A 23,738-nucleotide genomic window follows, 5' to 3' on the forward strand; every position below is an offset into this window, starting at 1 on the left:
CTCAAGAGGCTTTTTAGTTCCTCCTCACTTTCGGCCATAAGGGTGGTGTCATCTGCATATCTGAGGTTATTGATATTTCTCTTGACAATCTTGATTCCAGTTTGTGTTTCTTCCAGTCCAGGGTTTCTCATGATGTACTCTGCATAGAAGTTAAATAAGCAGGGTGACAATATACAGCCTTGACGTACTCCTTTTCCTATTTGGAACCAGTCTGTTGTTCCATGTCCAGTTCTAACTGTTGCTTCCTGACCTACATATAGGTTTCTCAAGAGGCAGGTCAGGTGGTCTGGTATTCCCATCTCTTTCAGAATTTTCCAGTTTATTGTGATCCACACAGCCAAAGGCTTTGGCATAGTCAATAAAGCAGAAATAGATGTTTTTCTGGAACTCTCTTGCTTTTTCGATGATCCAGCGGATGTTGGCAATTTGATCTCTGGTTCCTCTGCCTTTTCTAAAACCAGCTTGAACATCAGGAAGTTCACGGTTCACATATTGCTGAAGCCTGGCTTGGAGAATTTTGAACATTACTTTGCTAGCGTGTGAGTTGAGTGCAATTTTGCTGTAGCTTGAGAATTCTTTGGCATTGCCTTTCTTTGAGATTGGAATGAAAACTGACTTTTTCCAGTCTTGTGGCCACTGCTGAGTTTTCCAAATTTGCTGGCATATTGAGTGCAGCACTTTCACAGCGTCATCTTTCAGGATTTGAAATAGCTCAACTGGAATTCCATCACCTCCACTAGCTTTGTTCATAGTGATGCTTTCTAAGGCCCACTTGACTTCACATTCCAGGATGTCTGGCTCTAGGTGAGTGATCACACCACTGTGATTAGCTGGGGCCACCATAGTTTGGCCCCAGGTAAATAACAGGGAAATGAAGATCATGGCATCTGGTCCCATAACTTCATAGGAAATAGATGGGGAAACAGTGGAAATAGTGTCAGAATTATTTTGGGGGGGACTCCAAAATCACTGCAGAGGGTGACTGCAGCCATGAAATTAAAAGACGCTTACCCCTTGGAAGAAAAGTTATGACCCACCTAGATAGCACATTCAAAAGCCAACAAAGGTCTGTCTAGTCAAGGCTATGGTCTTTCCAGTGGTCATGTATGGATGTGAGAGTTGGACTGTGAAGAAAGCTGAGCACCAAAGAATTGATGCTTTTGAACTGTGGTGTTGGAGAAGACTCCTATGAGTCCCTTGGGCTGCAAGGAGATCCAACCAGTCCATTCTGAAGGAGATCAGCCCTGGGATTTCTTTGGAAGGAATGATGCTAAAGCTGAACTCCAATACTTTGGCCACCTCATGTGAAGATTTGACTCATTGGAAAAGACTGATGCTGGGAGGGATTGGGGGTAGGAGGAGAAGGGGACAACAGAGGATGAGATGGCTGGATGGCATCACTGACTCGACGGACGTGAGTCTCAGTGAACTCCGGGAGTTGTCGATGGACAGGGAGGCCTGGCATGCTGGGATTCATGGGGTCACAAATAGTCGAACACAACTGAGGGACTGAACTGGACTGAACTGAAATAGCAGGGAGGAACACAGCTCCACCCATCAACAGAAAATTGGATTAAAGATTTACTGAGCATGGCTCTGTCCATCAGAACAAGACCAAGTTTCCCCCTCAGTCAGTCTCTCCCATCAGGAAGTTTCCATAAGCCTCTTATCCTTCATCAGAGGCCATATTTAAAACCATAATCACAGAAGACTAGCCAATCTGATCACATGGACCACAGCTTTTTCTATCTCAATGAAACTATGAGCCATGCCATGTAGGGCCACCCAAGACAAGATGGACGGGTCATGGTGGAGAGTTCTGACAAAATGTGGTCCACTGGTGAAGGGAATGGCAAACTACTCAGTATTCTTGCCTTGAGAACCCCATGAACAGTATGAAAAGGCAACTCAACTTACCTCAATTCAATTCAATAGACATTAGTTTTCTTTAAAACACCTGCTTTCTCCAAGAGATTGTGTTCAACAATGTAAGGAAAAACTAAAGAAGATATAATCATTGTCTTACCTAAAACATGGGGTTTCCTTGAGAATTATTAATAAATAACTTGATATTTTTCATAAATGACTAGTTCATGAATCTTTCTATTGTAAATGACTAAATCAACTTGACTAAATAAACACACATAAAGACTGGGGAGTGGGGCTTGGTAGCTCCAGCAATCCAAGTCAAGACTATCTACGTTCAGGCATGGCTAGAACCAGAGTCTCAAGAAAGTAACAAATGATCTGCATCCTTCTGTTCAACAGATCTGTTCTACTTCTGCATCCTGTGTGTTGACTTCATTTTCAGACTCATTTTCAGTCTGACTTTATTTCAGACTTAGTTTTGTATTGCCAAAATGGCCAACAGCAGGCACAGACTCACATTCTCACAGTTCAGCAACCTAACTACAAAATAAAAATCTCTTTGCCATGCTTCCAGCAAAAGCCCCTGCACTGGGTCTCATTACAGTGAGTCTGTTCAGACAACCCTCTGTGAGTGAATCATGGAAGTAGATGGATGACTTGAATCGGCCCAACTTATGTGAGAAAAACTTTGTTGTTGATATTAATCTTCATTTCTTTTATTTTTAAAATTATTAGGTAGGGATTAATATCAAGGGTTTATATCAAGGGTTAATATCAAGAGGACATTCAGTAATTCATTTAAATATAAAAATACCTTGCAGATTTCTTTGGCTTTTTAATTAAAGTCTACTCTTACAGCAATATCTTTCAATTATAACCAACCTAATCTGAATTCTTTAGGTAAGTAAACAAGAATGTTAAGTGGCTTCAGTTGTGTCTGACTCTTTGTGACCCTATGGACTATAGCTTGCTAGTCTCCTCTGTCCATGGGATTCTCCAGGCGAGAATACTGGAGTGAGTTGCCATTTCCTCCTCCAAAACAAGAATATCTCTGAATAACTACTGGGTGGGTAAAATTATTTTTATAACTGCTTCTGAGGAAAAAGATGTTATCTGTTTTTCTGTCCAATGGGATACATTTTTATGTTAAAACATGAGCAAGAAATTTACATTTCTCAACAAGACTCAAATTAGTTTAAAGAGAGACCAAAAAAAAAAAAAAATCTAAGTCTATACAACTGGGATAGAAACTAGTGCTGTATTTGATAGATAAGCTGGAGCCACTCAAATTAGCCAGAGCTTGAGGATGTTTGGCTATTTTTGTGGCTGAACAGTGCTCTTTTCTCAGTATTCAGACATAATTACAGAGTGGACATGTTTGTATCTTGTTTGACTACAGTCCCTGATAGCCTCTGATTATTGATAATATTCTTTGAAAAACACTTATATTCTGAGAAATCAGTGTGTTGTTAGCAACCAGGACAATTTTTTTTAACCTTCTAGAGTTTCATAATTTCAAAAACATAGGATTCTTTCCCCACCCTTTCCCACTTTTGCTTAAGGATTATTAGTCAGAGAGCTTCATCAAAATTAATCATCTATAATTTCCCATGTCAGCCTCTGATATAAAATCAATTAGAGTTGGCAAGTTAAAAGCACAGAAGCATTCAAGATCTATTTGCAAGATTCATTTGCAGTAGAAAGTGATGAACCATATAAGATTTATGTGTAGCATATTGAAACAGGCATCACTTTTCTATCAGAAAATTTACCTAACTAGCTGTAACACCCTCTGCAAATCAAAAGAAGCAAATAAATACTGCAATTAGTACTCTGATATACAATAAGCAATTACCAAGTGAAATCTGATGGACCTAAAAGTTAGAACACAACATTCAGAAAAATAAGATCATGGCATTCAGTCCCATCACTTCATGGCAAATAGATGGGAAAACAATGGAAACAGTGACAGACTTATTTTTAGGGGCTCCAAAATCACTGCAGATGGTGACCGCAACCATGAAATTAAAAGACACTTTATCCTTGGAAGAAAATCTATGACCAACCTAGATAGCATATTAAAATGCAGAGACATTACTTTGCCAACAAAGGTCCATCTAATCAAGGCTATGGTTTTTCCAGTTAGTCATGTATGGATGTGAGCGTTGGAGTATAAAGAAAGCTGAGCGTGGAAGAATTGATGCTTTTGAACTGTGGTGTCGGAGAAGACTCTTGAGAGTCCCTTGGACTACAAGGAGAGCCAAACAGTCCATCGTAATGAAAATCAGGCCTGAATATTCATTGGAAGGACTGATGCTGAAGCTGAAACTCCAATACTTTGGCCACCTAATGCGAAGAACTGACTCATTTGAAAAGACCCTGATGCTGGGAAAGATTGAAGGCTGGAGGAGAAGGGGATGACAGAGGATGAGATGGTTGGATGGCATCACTGACTCGATGGATATGAGTTTGAGCAAGCTCCAGGAGTTGGTGATGGACAGGAAAGCCTGGCATGCTGCAGCCCATAGGGTTGCAAAGAATTGGACACAACTGAGCGACTGAACTGAACTGAAAAACTAGAAAGTTGGAGTTAGCTTCTAGCTAATGAGGAATACTAATTTAGAAGTCCTTTAAATACTGTATCTCCATGTGTGTCTCAGAATATGATATATCTAATAATTTACACTTGTTACATTTATTTTTACTTTATCTTTTAAGATACTTTCACATATACCTTTCCCACTTCATTTTCTTCTCTAAAATAATCATAAGAGCCTGTAGTGTTTAGTACTTAAAAATGTGCTAAGTTTTGCTTCATTTAAACTTTACAAATAGTGTACAGAGGGTGCATTTATAATAGTTATGTTGGTGAGGAAATCAAGTATTAGAAAAAACTGGTCATGGTAGTCAAAGAAAGGAAATAGAAACTAAAAAACTACTGTAAATTTGCCATATATTTTACAACCATTTTATATTCCTTGCCAAAGTTCAGGAATTTATATGAAATTATTTATGTAAAAGGGATTGGCAAACTGGAGCTATTGTTTAATTTTCAAGTATTTAAGATGAGATGCAGAAAGATCTCAAGATCCCACAGATCACTTCTGACTGTTTCTTGGATTTTGTGGTAATGCAATGTGATGTCCAGGTCTCTACATATTGTCTTGGCCATATATCAAAGAATGAAATGGCATTCAGATGTATAGTAGAAGCTTTATAAAATGACCTCTGCTTGACTGACTACCTGAATAAATCAATACTCTCCATTCTTCTATAAAACATACTGACTGATGTCTTAGCAAGTTCAGTATTCCAAGGCAGGAAACTACTCTCACATAGGCTTATAAACTCTGCTCTGTTTACACAATCATCTTCCAACGCATGTTTTGTCTGAAACTAGTAACAAATAAGTGACAAATCCAACAGATTCAGACTTGGTAAAATAAAATTCCCTTTAATTAGAATTTTTCTTTCCTTGCTTACATGTCACATAATAGAATATTCTGCTTGGTGAAACAATTTGATGCATTGAAAAAGATTCTGTAATATCTTTTAGGATAGACACTGCCTTGTTGAGACTAGGTGAGATTATCACTTGCTTTCAGTGATAATCACGGTTGAATTTTCACTGTTGTGTTTGAAAGCATTGTAAGTTGAATTTCTCACTAGAATATCAATTCTATTAGGAAGGATTCTTATCTGGTCTGTCCACTCTTGGTTCCCTAGTACATATCATAAAGCAGGTATATAGTAAAGATTTGTTGAATTCACAAATTCCAAGTATCTCTCACTATTATCATACATTTCTTACATAGGGACAAATTTCCAAGTGAAATAATAGCTCCATAGAAGTTCTATAACCACAGAAAAATTCATCTCATTACATTAACATTTTAGTTTAAATACACACACACACACATATATATACATAAGCATACATCCAGCAGCATAGAACAGAAGGTGATTCTTAGTTCATTAGATTCTTACAGTTTCAAGTAAATATTCTTGGTTAACTTGTTCTACTATAAGTAAGATGATAAAATAAATGAGTTTTGCTGACTGCTAGTTTTTTTTGTTTTGTTTTGTTTGTTGTATATTTGCTATGATCTCAGAATAAAATAAGGAGCTTTCTTTCATAACAAAGTAATAGATATAGTCAAAGCTATGGTGTTTTCTGTACTCATATATGGATGTGAGAGCTGGACCATAAAGAAGGCTGAGTGCCAAAGAATCGATGCTTTTGAACTGTGGTATTGGAGAAGACTTACGAGAGTCCCTTGGACAGCAAGGAAATCAAAACAGTCAATCCTAAAGGAAATCAATCATGAATATTCATTGGAAGGACTGATGCTGAAGCTGAAGCTCTAATCCTTTGGCGACGTGATGTGAAGAGCCAAGTCACTGGAAAAGATTGTGATGCTAGGGAAGATTGAGGGCAGGAGGAAAAGTGGGTAACAGAGGATGAGATGGTTGGATGACATCACCAACTCAATGGACAAAAGTTTGAGTAAACTCTGGGAGATAGTGAAGGACAGGGAAGCCTGTCACAGTGCAGTCCATGGGGTTGCAAAGAGTCCAACATGACTTAGCAACTGAACAGCAAATAGAGTCTATTTCCAGATAAGTTTTAGACTTCCCCTTTTGAAAGAGGCTATAAGAATACTGGAAAAAAGGATTCCTTGAAGACGACAAAGATGATGTGATTTCCATTTAGGTACCTTAGTATCTTGAGTAACTTATTAAAATTATCTTAGATTTAAAATCTATATTCTTAACCTTTCTGTTCTTTAGGCTCTAGATAGATTTTGACTTTTTATTTGTAAAATCAAAAATAGCAAAATCACAACTTTGACCAGAAAGATTTTAAATGTTAAAGTAACGCTAGGTCTTGGAACAAACCTAGAAAATTATGAATAGAAGCTAATTTTTCACCAATAAGTTTACAAACTGACAAACTACTCTGAAAACTGCTCTCTTCTAAGAGGAGATAGTAAATCAGTCTTGAAAGATGAGTGAAAGGATGAATATATCCTAGGCAAGGGGATGATGTGCATAGAGGTACTGCTATGAGTATCCATTGTAAGTTTGGAGGTTGTAGGGTCACCAAGTTATAAGTAACAGACAATTTACATTGACAGAAGTAAAAATGGAATTATAGCTTACACAAGTAAATACACACAACTGAGCCATCTCCTAATATACCTCTCAATCATTCCAGACTATAAGTTCCAAAGTGTCAAAGGCAAATGCAGTTTTTGTTTACAGGGAGTCAAGGCATGGGTACACAATCAGAACTCTCTTCCAATCTCTGGGCTCTTAATTATTTAATACATTGACTTCATTCTCAAATAGGTGTTTTATAAGCAGCAGAAAGGATAGCTATTATCAATCCCAAGCCTATCCTTCCCTTATACTTTTTTTCTGAGTTCATGGAGCTAATCTTAAGAGTGACTCGTCAACTTTTCCTAAGTGAATCATCCATCACTGAAACAATCATGGTGATCTAAAAACTATAATATATGTGCTGAACACAAATATCATTCCACTTCTCATGGAGTAAAGGGGAAGCAGTCCATGGAAAAGATTCATCAGGGAAAAGAGAATTTCATCTACTAGAAGCAGGAGGGACTAGATCCTGGAGAAATAAAAACATCCAATGCTCAGTACATGGAAGTCTAAATAGGCCGTCCTGCCAGAATGAACATGTTCAGTGTGGAGCCACAACCAATACGGGAGGAAAGTTAATTCCAAGTAGATTGTGGGAGATCTTGAGAACAAGTGTATTTTTAGTTTACCCTGCTTTATAATAGAGTAATGATGCTGTAAAAGTCATATATTAAGAAGATTCATCCAGTAGTAGAATAGATAGCAATAAGGAGTGAGGGATAACAAGCAGAGGTCTTGGATTACTTTGAACATCCAGGGTTGAGGTGATAGTGCTTATGGCTGTGGAAATAAAACTTAGAAAGCATGTATGAGATGCTGAAAAAGAAAAATTGACATGACTTTTTGAAGTCCGGGTTAAAGAGAGAGATAAGAAAAAAATACTGGTAGGGAGACTTCAAGGAAAACACTAGACTGAACCCTGGGTTATAGGGTAAGGAATGTTTAACTTTGTTTTCTTTTTTATGTGATTCCTAAATCTTAATGCAGTGCTACAAAACTAAAGACATTGTGAATATATGTGTAATTTTTATTTTTTTAATAGTCCCAGTGAATACTTCTAAGATATTGTTGCTATACTCAACAACTCCCCATATATACAGCTTCACAAACTCCTGCCTTTTTGGTCTGTGAATTTTTGTAACTTTGTAAATTCAAAGACTATACCATACTGAGATAAAAGAAACCTGGGAAGTTGGATAATATAAGTTATATCAGAAAGTAACTTAAAACTATGAGGGGCAAGGGTCAAAAGCCCTTGCTTACTTTGAATGTGTATTTCTAAATTTACAGAAAAGAGGACTCTTGAGAAGACAAATTTTACCCACATATATTGTATATGATACGTATTTATTGATACTGGTAACAGAGAAGTTATGTGTAATAAGTAGAAGACAGACAAGAGATGAGGCCTTTGGCTCTCAGAAAGGGTATACCAACAAAACCCCCTACTTAAAAATTTCACATAGTATTCAGAATAGGGCAGTTATGCTCTTTTAAGTCTCTCGGTTCTTATCCCAGGGCCTGACGCACAGCAGCCCCAAGGAAGTAATGGACAGAAGGAAGTCAGCAAGTATGGGTTTGTGTGATGACTCAGTGTAGCCTTTGGCCCCCTGCAATTCTGAGTTAGGTCACTAGATGGCAGGGCGAACCTGCAATTTCTCTTTGGGACCTCGCTTTGTGGAGGATGATCCTCTTGGGAACTGTCAGGGTGGCTTCTTGGAAGCCATACAAAGCAGCTGGAAGGACAGAATCCCCCTCCCCACCATCCTGAATCTTTAACCAGGGGAGTCAACCAGAGGGCCGGGTGTCAGGCCTGGTTACTTGAGGTTTCCCGTGAGTCTGTTCCCCTACCTACTGCAGGAAGCTCTCATTCCTGGTCCTCTTTCTGTCAGGGAAGTTATTTTCTCAAGGACTAGGGTCCTCATATGAATACAACCCTCTGTTCATCCCTCAACATATTTCTAGCTTTAAGTATCTTTCTTATGTCCATTTAACAGCTTGAGGACTGAGACTTACAGGGTGAGAGGATTTGCTTAAGTCACAATGCTCAGGTCAGAATGGAGTAGAATCAGATGTGTGTATGTCCCCTCTCTTGCCCTCCCTCCTGCCTTAGGGTCTGGTGATGATTAGGCACTGGAAGGAATGTGGAGGAGGGGCAGCTGGTATCTAGTTCAGCTATCCCTGGATGGAACTAGCTTTTCCTTGGCCCTTCTAGCAGAGAATGTCCTTCTTACTCCTCTCTCTCTCCCATTCTACTGCCCAGCAACTCTCCTCCTTATGGACCTTCCTGTCCAGGACAGTCTCACCTGCATCCCCAAACTCCCATTCAAGAGAAGTGATCGTGTGGACTGGTTGGGTTCCTCTGACCTCAGTTCAGTTCAATTCAGTTCAGTCGCTCAGTCATGTCTGACTCTTTGCGACCCCATGGACCACAGCACACCAGGCCTCCCTGTTCATCACCAACTCCCAGAGTTTACTCAGACTCATGTCCATTGAGTCGGTGATGCCATCCAACCATCTAACCCTCTGTCATCCCCTTCTCCTCCTGCCTTCAATCTTTCCCAGCATCAGGGTCTTTTCAAATGAGTCAACTCTTCGCAAAAGGTGGCCAAAGTATTGCAGTTTCAGCTTCAGCATCAGTTCTTCCAAAGAACACTCAGGACTGATCTCCTTTAGGGATGGACGGTTGGATCTCCTTGCAGTCCAAGGGACTCTCAAGAGTCTTCTCCAACACCACAGTTCAAAAGCATCAATTGTTTGGCACTCAGCTTTCTTTATAGTCCAATACTCACATCCATACATGACTACTGGAAAAACCATAGCCTTGACTAGATGGACCTTTGTTGGCAAAGTAATGTGTCTGCTTTTTAATATGCTGTCTAGGTTCCTCTGACCTAAGAGGGTTATCAGTCTTCTTGGGCTGCCATAATAAGATATCACTGAATAGGTGGCTTAAACAACGTAGACTTATTTTCTCACATTTCTGGATACTAGAAGCCCAAGATAAAGGTGACAACAGAGATTGTTTCAGATGGTTTTTACAAGGCTATAGGTGCCATGTTGCCTGTTTTTTGTGTCCTCTCATGGGCTTCTCCGTGTGAGTGCACAGAGATAGGTAGCCTCAGAGCCCAGAAGCAGCCAGGCCCACCCACCCCTCTTCACTCCATGGCTTTCATGAGGCTTACCTAGAGGAATCCCTGATGCTACTTATGCTGATGAAGGGCCCACTTGGGGCATTCATGGACTCCCTGTGTACAAACATGAGCATGCAAATATACCTACTGAGCTAGTTACCAAAGAACTCCTAGCAACAGACTTACTCTTCCACACATCCTCTGTGATAAGCCACAAAATTCCTTTAAGCATTTCTCTTTTAAAGTGAGCATGATCACAAATGTAAGTTGATACAACCACTAAAAAACTAAAAATAGAACTACCATATGATCCAGCAATCCCACTCCTGGGTATATATTCCAAGAATATATGCAATAGGACATTGCTCAGCCATAAAAAAGAATGAAACCATACCGCTTGCAGCAATATAGATGGGGCTAGAGATTATCATACTAAGTGAAGTAAGTCAAAGACAAAGATCATATGACATCACTTCTGTGTAGAATCCGATTTTTTTAAATGATAGAAATGAACTTAATCAAGAAACAGAAACAGACTTGCAGATATTGAAAACAAGCTTATGGTTACCAAAGGGAAAATATGGGTGGGCAGAAGGGATAGATCAGGAACTTGGGATTAACATATACACACTACTATATATAAGATAGATAACTAACAAGGACCTACTGCATAGCACAGAGAACACTATTTAATATTCTATGATAACCAATATGAGAAAATAATATGAAAAAGAATGAATATATGTATATATATGTATATAATTGAATCACTTTGCTGTACATCTGAAATTAACACAAGATTATCAACTATAATCCAATAAAACTAAAAAAATAAAGAGATCACTAACAGCTTTTACAATAGGGGGCACTAGAGAAAAGGTGAAAGAAAAAGGGACCCTCTTTTTCCAGACACAGCTTGACCTGAGAATATCCTGGGATCTCTGCCCCTGCCAAGACCCAGCAGGAAGACCCTCCTTGAGTTAGTGAGCACAAGACCAACGTGATCACGTAGAGAGGGCTCCGTGTAGCCCTCTCGGAGGGAATTCTGGACCTCAGGCTATTTTACCTGCAGTTCAGTTCAGTTCAGTCACTCAGTTGAGTCCGACTCTTTGCGACCCCATGAATAGCAGCACGCCAGGCCTCCCTGTCCAACACCAACTCCCGGAGTTCACTCAGACTCACGTCCATTGAGTCAGTGATGCCATCCAGTCATCTCATCCTCTGTCATCCCCTTCTCCTTCTGCCCCCAATCCCTCCCAGCTTCAGAGTCTTTTCCAATGAGTCAACTCTTCACATGAGGTGGCCAAAGCAATGGAGATTCAGCTTTAGCATCATTCCTTCCAAAGAAATCCCAGGGCTGATCTCCTTCAGAATGGACTGGTTGGATCTCCTTGCAGTCCAAGGGACTCTCAAGGGTCTTCTCCAACACCACAGTTCAAAAGCATCAATTCTTCGGCACTCAGCCTTCGTCACAGTCCAACTCTCACATCCATACATGACCACAGCAAAAACCATAGCCTTGACTAGACAGACTTTTGTTGGCAAAGTAATGTCTCTGCTTTTCAATAAGCTATCTAGGTTGGTCATAACTTTCCTTCCAAGGAATAAGCGTCCTTTAATTTCATGACTACATTTACCATCTGTAGTGATTTTGGAGCCCCAAAAAATAAAGTCTGACACTGTTTCCACTGTTTCCCCATCTATTTCCCATGAAGTGATGGGACCAGATGCCATGATCTTCGTTTTCTGAATGTTGAGCTTTAAGCCAACTTTTTCACTCTCCACTTTCACTTTCATCAAAAGGCTTTTGAGTTCCTCTTCACTTTCTGCCATAAGGGTGGTGTCATCTGCATATCTGAGGTTATTGATATTTCTCTCGGCAATCTTGATTCCAGCTTGTGTTTATTCCAGTCCAGCGTTTCTCATGATGTACTCTGCATTTAAGTTAAATAAGCAGGGTGACAATATACAGCCTTTACATACTCCTTTCCCGATTTGGAACCAGTCTGTTGTTCCATGTCCAGTTCTAACTGTTGCTTCCTGACCTGCATACAAATTTCTCAAGAGGCAGGCCAGGTGGTCTGGTATTCCCATCTCTTTCAGAATTTTCCACAGTTTACTGTGATCCACACAGTCAAAGGCTTTGGCATAGTCAATAAAGCAGAAATAGATGTTTTTCTGGAACTCTCTTGCTTTTTCCATGATCCAGCGGGTGTTGGCAATTTGATCTCTGGTTCCTCTGCCTTTTCTAAAACCAGCTTGAACATCTGGAAGTTCACGGTTTACGTACTGCTGAAGCCTGGCTTGGAGAATTTTGAGCATTACTTTATTAGCATGTGAGATGAGTGCAATTGTGCGGTAGTTTGATCATTCTTTGGCATTGCCTTTCTTTGGGATTGGAATGAAAACTGACCTTTTCCAGTCTTGTGGCCACTGCTGAGTTTTCCAAATTTGCTGGCATACTGAGTGCAGCACTTTCACAGCATCATCTTTCAGGATTTGAAATAGCTCAACTGGAATTCCATCACCTCCACTAGCTTTGTTCATAGTGATGCTTTCTAAGGCCCACTTGGCTTCACATTCCAGCATGTCTGGCTCTAGATGAGTGATCACACCATCGTGATTATCTGGGTCATGAAGATCTTTTTTTTTTCCAGTTCTTCTGTGTATTCTTGCCACCTCTTTTTAATATCTTTTGCTTCTGTTAGGTCCATACTATTTCTGTCCTTTATCAAGCTCATCTTTGCATGAAATGTTCCCTTGGTATCTCTAATTTTCTTGAAGAGATCTCTAGTCTTTCCCATTCTGTTGTTTTCCTCTATTTCTTTGCCTTGATCACTGAGGAAGGCTTTCTTATCTCCTCTTGCTATTCTTTGGAACTCTGCATTCAGATGCTTATATCTTTCCTTTTCTCCTTTGCTTTTCGTTTCTCTTCTTTCACAGGTATTTGTAAGGCAGCCTCAGACAGCCATTTTGCTTTTTTGCATTTCTTTCCCATGGGGATGGTCTTGATCCCTGTCTCCTGTACAGTGTCACGAACCTCATTCCATAGTTCATCAGGCACTCTATCTATCAGATCTAGGCCCTTAAATCTATTTCTCACTTCCACTGTATAATCATAAGGGATTTGATTTAGGTCATACCTGAATGGTCTAGTGGTTTTCCCTACTTTCTTCAATTTAAGTCTGAATTTGCCAATAAGGAGTTCATGTTCTGAGCCACAGTCAGGTCCCAGTCTTGTGTTTGCTGACTGTATAGAGCTTCTCCATCTTTGGCTGCAAAGAATATAATCAATCTGATTTCAGTGTTGTCCATCTGGTGATGTCCATGTGTAGAGTCTTCTCTTGTATTGTTGGAAGAGGGTGTTTGCTATGACCAGTGAGTTCTCTTGCCAAAACTCTATTAGTCTTTGCCCTGCATCATTCTGTACTCCAAGGCCAAATTTGCCGGTTACCCCAGGTGTTTCTTGACTTCCTACTTTTGCATTCCAGTCCCCTATAATGACGGAGAAGGCAATGGCACCCCACTCCAGTACTCTTGCCTGGAAAATCCCATGAATGGAAAAGCCTGGAAGGCTGCAGTCCATGGGGTCGCTAAGAGTCGTGCATGACTGAGCGACTTCCCTTTCACTTTTCACTTTCATGCATTGGAGAAGGAAATGGCAACCCACTCCAGTATTCTTGCCTGGAGAATCCCAGGGACGGAGGAGCCTGGTGGGCTGCCGTCTCTGGGGTCGCACAGAGTTGGACACGACTGAAGTGACTTAGCAGCAGCAGCAGCAGCCCCTATAATGAAAAGGACATCTTTTTTGGGTGTTAGTTCTAAAAGGTCTTGTAGGTCTTCATAGAACTGTTCAACTTCAGCTTCTTCAGCATTACTGGTTGGGGCATAGACTTGGATTACTGTGATACTGAATGGTTTGCCTTGGAAACGAACAGAGATCATTCTGTCGTTTTTGAGATTGCATCCAAGTACTGCATTTCAGACTCTTTTGTTGACCATGATGGCTACTGCATTTCTTCTGAGGGATTCCTGCCCGCAGTAGTAGATATAATGGTCATCTGAGTTAAATTCACCCATTCCAGTCCTTTTTAGTTCGCTGATTCCTAGAATGTTGATGTTCACTCTTGCCATTTCTTGTTTGACCACTTCCAGTTTGCCTTGATTCATGGACCTGACATTCCAGGTTCCTATGCAATATTGCTCTTTACAGCATCAGACCTTGCTTCTATCACCAGTCACATCCACAGCTGGGTATTGTTTTTGCTTTGGCTCCATCCCTTCATTCTTTCTGGAGTTATTTCTCCACTGATCTCCAGTAGCATATTGGGCACCTACTGATCTGGGGAGTTCCTCTTTTGTTATCCTATCATTTTGCCTTTTCATACTGTTCATGGGGTTCTCAAGGCAAGAATACTGAAGTGGTTTGCCATTCCCTTTGCCAGTGGACCACATTCTGTTGGATCTCTCCACCATGACCCGCCTATCTTGGGTTGCCCCAGGGGCATGGCTTAGTTTCATTGAGTTAGACAAGGCTGTGGTCCTAGTGTGATTAGATTGACTAGTTTTCTGTGAGTATGGTTTCAGTGTGTCTGCCCTCTGATGCCCTCTTGCAACACCTACCATTTTACTTGGGTTTCTCTTTCCTTGGGCGTGGGGTATCTCTTCACAGCTGCTCCTTACCTTGGACAAGGGGTATCTCCTCCCGCCGCCCTTCCTGACCTTCAAAGTGGTATAGCTCCTCTAGGCCCTCCTGCGCCCACGCAGCCACCGCTCCTTGGAAGTGGGGTTGCTCCTCCTGGCCACCACCCCTGGCCTCGGGCTTGGGGGTGTGGGGTAGCTCCTCCCGGTCGCCGCCCCTGACCTCGGACGTAGGGTAGCTCTTCTTGGCCGCGCTTAGTGCGCCGGTCGCAGCCGCCCAGGCTTGTATTTTGCCTGCAACACTGCCTTAATTTCTCCTCCTCATGCCCCTCCCTGAGGCATGTCTCTTAAAATCATGGATAAGCATGCTCCATGCCTGCTGCAACTGTGCCCCTGGCCAAAATCCGAGGCTCAGAAAGAATATATGGTCTGACTTAAACTCACCATCATGAGCCCAAACCATATCTTCAGGTTCCAAATTTCATACTATACTGTTTTCATATGGGGTTGCCCAAGAACACTGCTTCCCACAGTAAGAAGACTATTGTGCCACCATTCTGAAGGCAATGAAGGCTTTGTCTTAGCAGACTGGTGTGATGAGCTGAATGTCATGCCTTCTGAGTGTGGATCAGAAGACACCGTACCATGACACAGGCATGGCAGTGTTGTCCTTGTTCACAGATGAAGAAACAGGATCTGAAGGAGATGGAACTTGGCCAAAGTCATATAGCCAGGAAGTGGCAGAGCTGGGATTCCATCCCACTAGGGACAGGAGTATAGAAGGGCAGGAAGTCCTTCTAGAGATCAAAGAGTCAGCATCATTGTCTTTGTGGAGGTGCCAGAGTAGAGGCAGTGCTGGGAAGGGCCTAAGGTCCAGAACAAATGCATGCAGTGACCTTATCTATGAAGCAAAGTGCAGACTGGACAGTTGGGACTGAAGGAGGATAGAAAAGGCCTCCTGGAGACTGTGGAAATGAGATGAGACTCACAGCTGTAGCCACAACAGTGGCTCAACCTTCAGATTGACTCTCATCCAGATGTTTGTCCCTTCCCAGCACAGTTCCAGGAAGCTTTGTGACCTCTGGACTAAGTGTTCAGTGCAAACAAATACAGTCATCAAAGCTAGCACCTCCAGTCTGACCTGGAGTCCTCTACCTCATTCAACCTCCTGCCACTTTGGAGTAGGAACAAGGGGAAAGTCTGGATGCTGAAGAATAAGGGAGACACATGAACAAGTTGCAGCAGATGGTTTTAAGCTCTGGATCTCTTAGTCTCTGCCCTGCTTCAGGCATCTGGCTCTTTGCCACCCTGGACATTTTTTCAGGTCTATGGAATGGGTCAGCAGGAAGTAAGGAAATGAGACCTTTCATAAGCCAAGGACAGGCTAGTTGGAAGGATCTGGTGGGCAGGGGAGGAAGGGGGAGTCTCATCCATATTTCTTGTGGTGTTTGGAGGCCTCTACCACACCCTCACCACATGGCTCTGCAACCTCTATTTGAAACTCTTATGATGGGTCCCTCACCACCCTAAAAGGACATTTTATGACAGCTCTATTGGAAATGTCCAGAATTGAATAGATGTTGCTTCAGAGTTATTGCTCTATCCTTCTTGACCACTGGCAGATAATTCAAGCCATCCACTTACAAGGTATCCATTATATCTCCTTCAGTCAGCAGAATGACACTCAGACATTCAAGTCAGAAGTGTGTGTGCCCAAACAAATTTCTTTTTCTGCTCACTATCTCACACTCAACCAATTCCTAAGCTCTGTCAATTATACATTATGGATGTTTCTCAAATGTATCTAGTTTCTTGATCTAATTTCTTTTACCCTGATTCTGGCCACCATCATCTGCCATTTAGATGGTAGTGAGAATGGCATCACCGATGCAATGAACATGAACTTGGGCAAACTCTGGGGGATGGTGAGGGACAGGGAGGCCTGGCGTGCTGCAGTCCACGGGGTCACAAGGAGCTGGACACGACTGGACAACTGAACAACAACAGCAGCAAAGTACTTCCTTGCTGGTCATCTTTTTTCCAGTTTCATGCTCTCCAATCATTCTCCATATTTTACTCAAAACAAGATTTGAAAATTCAACTGTGATCCTTCCTCTCCTATTGGAATTTCTCTAATGACCTTTGGTTGGAGGTCCAAAGTCTTACACAGTTTGTAAGTCATATCATCAATCGGCTTATGCCTTATCTCTCACCATTTGGCTGTCACACTATAAGACCAATAAGACTAACTAATATTATCCTTGGGAACCTGGCCTACTTTTTCTCACTTTCAAGCCATTGCACAGACTATTCCCATTGTGAAGTTTGGACAAAGCACTGAATGAAGCAAGGATAGTCTTTAGATCACCCACAACTTCCTTAAGACTCTCTCTGGAAACTTTTTCATGTGAAATCATTTTAGTCTCATAGACAAGTTGAAGAAATCATAATGAAAAGTCTCAGGTATTCTTCCTCCATCATTCACCAATGGTAGGATCTAACATATCAGAGTACAAGCATCAAAACCTGCAAGCTGACATCAAAACAATACAATATGGGTTTTACTTGCATTTAACCATTATTTACCTGAATTCCTTTTTTCTTGGTGTTTAGTTCTATGAAATGCTATTGCCATGATAGGTTTGTCTCATCATCACAGTTAAGACAGAACTAGTCCATCACCCACAATGAAACGTTCTTGTTCGGCATCTTTATCTTCTCCCTGAAGCCCTATTCCCTGCCAACTGCTGATATGGCCTCCCTTATTTAATTGTGCCATTTCAAGAATATTATATGAAAAGAATAATACAGTCTGTAAGCTTCCAAGTTTATATTGATTTTACTTAACATAATGTCCTTGAAATTCATCCAAGTTATTGTATTAATTGCTGCTTCTTTTCCTGTGAATTTTCCATGGTTTATTTATCCATTTGCTTGTTGAAGGATAACTGGGTAATTTCCAGGGTCTTTTTTTATTTGCTATTAAAAATGATGTTTCCAAAATGTGTTATTTACACATATTTATTTTTTAAACTTAGGAAGGAAATTCTGATACATGTCATAACATGGATGAACCTTGAAGGCATTAAGATAAGTGAAATAAGTCAGTCACAAAAAGACCAATCCTGTATGATTCCACTTATATAAGACACCTAGAGTAGCCAAGCTCATAGAGACAAAAATAAAACAGCAGTCACTACAGGTTGGGGCTGACGTTGGGGTTGGAAATAGGGAAATACTGTTTAATAGGTACAGAGTTTCAGTTTGGGATAACACTGCCAAACTGTACACTTAATAATGGTCAAAATGGTAAAATTGTATGTTGTTTATACTTACCAGAATAAAAGCTAGAAAAGTAAAGTAAATGGATAGAATATAACATCATGGAATATAAGAAATATTTAAAAAAATAAAGTTAAGATGGTAGAGAGGAGGACCACTTAAAGTAGTCAACACAGGTTTCTCTGAGGCAGGAACATTTCAACAGAAGAGAAAGAGCCAGCCAGTGACATGACAGAGGACATTCAGGCTGGGTGAAGTCCAAGGCCAGAGCCTGAGACAGGGGTGGTCTTGGTGTGTCAAAAGCAGCAGGGTGTTTGCCGCGCCTTCATGGATGAGTGTCTGTGCACATCTGCGTGTGTGTGTGTATGGCTAGTATGCACAAGCATGAGTGCATTCATAGGTATCTTTATGTTTCTCTGTTGAAGACATGAATCTTGAACACAATTAACCATGTGAACCAACTCATGTTGGCCCAGAAATGAGAACTGTCAAAATACTGACAATTTGAAGTGGGAATTGTGCAGTATCAAAGAAAACTGCCACCCAGCACTGTACCAGAAGCCCCTGGGAAATCCTCCTAAGAGGAATTATTTATTAATCTGGGGTTGAAGGCCAGGCAGGCCCATGTTGTCCCTGTCCACCAGGCTGATTGGACTTTGTATTGCCAAGCCCAGCCTCCTCCCTTACCCTAAGGCATCTGCCAGCACCCTGCTAGAGGGCCAGTTTCCTTGTGACTATATCCCTGATCAGCAGAAGCCCTGGTGAGTACTTGGTAAATGGATCTGGGGTCCTGGGTCATGTAGTTAGGGCTTTGACTTGATCTTGGAGGCCTATAAGAGACTTTCTGGAGTGGGGGAGGTGGGGAGAGGGCAAGTAGAAGCCATGATGGAGTGTCTCTTTCTCTGCTTATGCTGGGGCATCTGGAACTTTCCTGGATTCACCTGAACATTTGCAAATGAGATTGTACCTTTGTTTTCAAAGAGAGCCAAGAGGGACTAGACCCTGGATCCTGGGCTGCTGAGGTTTCCTGGGGGAGGGACATCTAGAAAAGAACTTTGAAGATCAGATGAAATGTTAGGATTGAAAAATGAGAAGGGTATTCAAGGAATATTGACAGTGATCTTGACATATAGGACGCACAGAACACCTGTCAGGAAATAGAGGGGGATCTAGCATCCTACCTGGGCTAAGACAGTGAGAAATTTCCAGAGAAAATTCTCCCCCTGGCAAGTCTTTCTTGCAGTGAGAAACAAACATCAAGAGAAAGCAAACTCAAGTTAATTGTGGCTGGGGTAGTAACTAGTAGTGACTCTTCCTCTCTGGATCATTAGCTTGCAGCTCAGTGCCTGCCACTGAGTAGATGTTGGTTATCTGGCACTCAGGGCAAAAGACTGTCCAGATTTAAGGATGGGATGCAGGTGGCAGTAGGGCCCAAGTGGGAGAAGTGCAAGAGCAAGCTAGGTCTCCATTCACGATTACTCCCTAAGCCAGCAGGCATGAGTCTCTGGCCATGAGTATGCCTATTTGCTCTTGCAAAGGACACAGAGAACATAATCAGATATTTCTGCAGTAGCACCAGAGGACAGGCACTGGTGACTCCTTCCTCTCAACAATGCAATTATTTACATCTACCTTTATTGAAGTATTAATTAACCAGTGTTATTGAAGGATTTATTAACACATTTCCAAATTCCCAGTTTGGAGACCAGGAATGGATTTTCCACCTCTACATCACATGTGCCCAGTATAGGTTATAGGTTCATTAAATATGTGTAGATAAAGAGAACAAGATGAGATAATCTTCCTTGACTTTTCTTACACCAAGGTGAGGACCATGTCGCTGTTTACGGCACTTCCTTTTCTTCTCCTGAGTGTGGTGACAGCATCTTGTGCAGACAAAGAAACAGAGAACTGTGAGTATATCCAGAAGACCTGCCCCATGATTGCCTGTGATCCTCCCGGCATCAACGGCATCCCAGGCAAAGATGGGCGCGATGGTGCCAAGGGAGAAAAGGGAGAACCAGGTACAGTTTGGGCTGTTCTTTCTCTGCAACTCTTTATCTCCCAAAGAAAACTGCCTGGATTGGGAGGAGGGCAATGTATTCATGCCTCTTGTATTACTCTCAACTACATATTCTCATTTGAAACAGAGATACAGCTCTGATTCTGGCATCCCAGACTCTCACACAGAAACTGCTGACATTTGGTGGTCCTGCCGGCTCAGGGAGTTGACCCTCAAAGCATCCTGTGGGACATAGGAGGCTTTTCTTCTGTGGTCCTTAAAAACAGCAGCTCAGAAAAGTTATCCCTAAGTCAATGTCTCCTTTCCCCTGGGAAGGGATTGGGCATCATATTTTTTGGAGAAATAGAGAGGAACACAAATATTGAGTCATGTTTCCTTTTTCCTCCAACAGATCAAGGACTCAGAGGCTCGCAGGGCCCTCCTGGAAAGATGGGGCCTCAAGGAACACCAGGGATCCCTGGGATACCAGGACCAATAGGCCAAAAAGGAGACCCTGGAGAAAATATGGGTAAGGAGTTTACTTTAGCAAGGGCCAGGCTGAAGTCCCCTGGGGTCTGTGGGCTCAAGTATCATGTGGGACATGCCCCTTCTGCTGCTTCCTGGGGAGATGCCCAACTCTGCTTCCTGACTAAGCAGCCTCCAGCTTCTCTAGGTTACTTAGAGCCTCAGGGGTTCCTATCAATTCCTGAATACAGAGTCACAAACCGTTCAGAGCCAAACCCTCGCCAGATGCCTGCTGGAGGATCTGAGCCCTGGATATCCTTCAACTGAAACAATTTGGTCCAAAAGGGAGAATATATGTATTGGGCTTATTATGCCTATTTTCACAAGAGTGGTAGATACATGGTATGTCAATTATCTCTTACTTCATGAGAAACAACACACAGCCATTTATTTAAATCAAAATTCTGTGAATCGAATAATTTCTTTGCTGGTCTCAGCCAGACTCACTCATGTATCAACTGATGGCCAGTGGTCTCACGTACATGTTGGCTATTGTGCACCCATCAGCTGGAGTGATGAAGGTGGCTGAGCCACGGGTTCTCATCCTCCTGTTGACTCACCTGGCCTTAATCACACAGAGGTGATAACAGGATTCAGACGAAAAGGAAGAGCGGAAGGCTTAAGGCCTCCTTAAGGCTTGGGATACATACACTATTGCTTCCACCACACTGTATTGATCAACACAAGTCCCAAGCCCGGCTCAGATTCAAGGAGTGGGGAATAGACTCCATTTCCTCAGAGAAGCTGCATCATATCCAAGTCATTTTTGCCATCTACTACACATAGCTTGTCTCATGCCCTCCCCCATGGATAATGGACAACTCACAGAAATCCTAGTTCACTGATTAACAGGACAAACTCAGGGAAAAACAAACAACAAAATGAACAAAAACAAAACATTGCCAAAGATGAAACTCTGTAGACTTTATAGTCAGGATTCACCAGCTCATAATAATTCTTCAATTAGTTTGTTCCACAATTTTGTCCATGATAGAGCTATTTGTTTGGAGAAATAAAACAATTAGTGACTAGCTTGGCATGTGGAGAGCTATAATGCTATTAACAAATCAACAGGGAATGTATGTATGTGCATGTGTGTGTGGGAATGTATGTGTCTATAAAGTGTCTTCACATATATTCAACAGATGAAGAGTCATGTTTTGGGTTAGATGGAAATAAAGACAATTTTCCTTCTTTTTGCTTCTTGATATTTTTCATTTTTTTTTCAAAGAGCAAATATCAATATAAAATAAACTTTTAATTTTATTTATTTATTTTTTTTTAGTTTCAAAAGGTACCCTACCCCCTTATAGTTCTAAGATAACTTCTTAACAACACTCTTTCACTTAATTTTCTAGGTGACTATATTAGCCTGGCTACTTCAGAAAGAGCAACTCTACGATCTGAATTGAACCAGATCAAAAACTGTAAGCCTTCTCTCTTTTCAGGCAGCTTGAAGTTTGGTAAAGTGAAAGACAACATTTATTGAATATGTTTAATTTTCTAGTATCTGGATAGGTGTCTATTCATATTCTGATTTCATGAAATCCTCACAACAACTTTTGGTATAAATGAAGGCAAAGAAAAAGTACATAATTTGCTCAAAAGCATAGAACTAATGAGTAGCAGAGCAATTTATAAACTGAAGTCAGTATGATACCAGAGAGGACTACCCAGGTGGCTCAGTGGTAAACATTCCACCTGCCAATGCAGGAGATGTAGGAGACGCAGCTTTGATCCCTGGGTTGGGAAGATCCCCTGGAGTAGGAAATGGCAACCCACTTCAGTATTCTTGCCTGGAAAATTCCATGGACAGAGGAGCCCGGTGGGTTGCAATCCATGGGGCCTCAAAGAGTCAGACACAGCTGACCAAATGAGCATCCATGCATGCTAATACCAGAGACCCCGATTCTGCTTCTTTATATCACAGTGTACAGCGTACATACAGGTCACTGAAAATGGGGCCAAACCTCTCTCCCTTTGTTATGCTGGTCCTGAGAACTGGCAATGGGGCTTAACCTGTTACTTGCCCTGAGACAAATATTCTAAGAAATGTACATTTATTTATGTTACTATTGGGTTAAAACTTAGAACTCTAAATTATGTGTATTCTAGAATATGGTCCAAAGAGACAAAGGCCTTTGTTCCAGTCCGTCTGTTCAGATTAGGGCTGCTAGACTTAACCAAAAAAAAGCTTACTGAGTTAAATCTGAATTTCAGGTAAACAACAGCATTTTTTTTTTTTTTTTGGTATATGTGTGTCCTAAAAACTGCATATGAGATCTTTATACTAAAATTTTTAAAAATCCACTGCTTTTCTATAATTCAAATGTAACTGGACATACCATATTTTATGTGGCATCTGTACTATAGAAACATTCATCCAGAAAAATATCTTGGGCTGGACTTAGAGACAAACCGTGTCACCTATATTTTCCCATTTTAGGGCTAATCTTCTCTCTGGGCAAAAGAGTTGGGAAGAAGGCATTTTTTACCAATGGTAAAAAGATGCCTTTTAATGAAGTGAAGACTCTATGTGCGCAGTTCCATGGCCGTGTGGCCACCCCTATGAATGCTGAAGAAAACAGGGCCCTCAAGGATTTAGTCACTGAAGAGGCCTTCCTGGGCATCACAGATCAGGAGACTGAAGGCAACTTTGTGGATCTGACAGGAAGGAGGGTGACCTACCAAAACTGGAATGACGGCGAGCCTAACAACGCTTCTCCTGGGGAGCACTGTGTGACACTTTTGTTGGACGGCAAATGGAATGACATCGCTTGTTCCGCCTCCTTTTTGACTGTCTGCGAATTCTCTATCTGAGGGAGCATGAGCCTCAAGTCCTCCTGTTCCTTTACTCATCTCATGGGCCCACAACCTTGTTTGGAGGATAAATATATGTCAATTTCACACACCCCGTACTGAGTTGCTCTTTTGTGGGGAAACAGAGACAATGAGAAGAATGGATTGAGAATGATGAGATGTGGAACTGAAAAGCGTGAAGAGACTTATAGTGGTGTAAGAGTTTCTGGTTCAGACCGAGTCACTAATAATAATTATTTCAGGAACAAGAAAATAATGGTAGTAACAGTAGCAACAGCAGTAATAGTGGGAGCACTAAT

General features: G+C 41.4%; 1 protein-coding gene across 1 annotated transcript; it reads left to right on the top strand.

The window, feature by feature from the left end:
* Positions 1-19,926: 19,926 nt before the first annotated feature.
* MBL2 (mannose binding lectin 2) lies at positions 19,927-23,534 on the top strand. The gene is made up of 4 exons (XM_055560684.1): positions 19,927-20,116; positions 20,507-20,623; positions 21,978-22,046; positions 23,066-23,534. Exons 1-4 carry the CDS (start codon positions 19,927-19,929, stop codon positions 23,437-23,439), a joined length of 750 nt encoding a protein of 249 aa, XP_055416659.1. The 3' UTR covers positions 23,440-23,534.
* The last annotated feature ends 204 nt before the right edge of the window (positions 23,535-23,738 follow it).

This window comes from Bubalus kerabau, chromosome 22 (assembly GCF_029407905.1).
Source record: "Bubalus kerabau isolate K-KA32 ecotype Philippines breed swamp buffalo chromosome 22, PCC_UOA_SB_1v2, whole genome shotgun sequence".
NCBI lineage: Eukaryota > Metazoa > Chordata > Mammalia > Artiodactyla > Bovidae > Bubalus > Bubalus kerabau.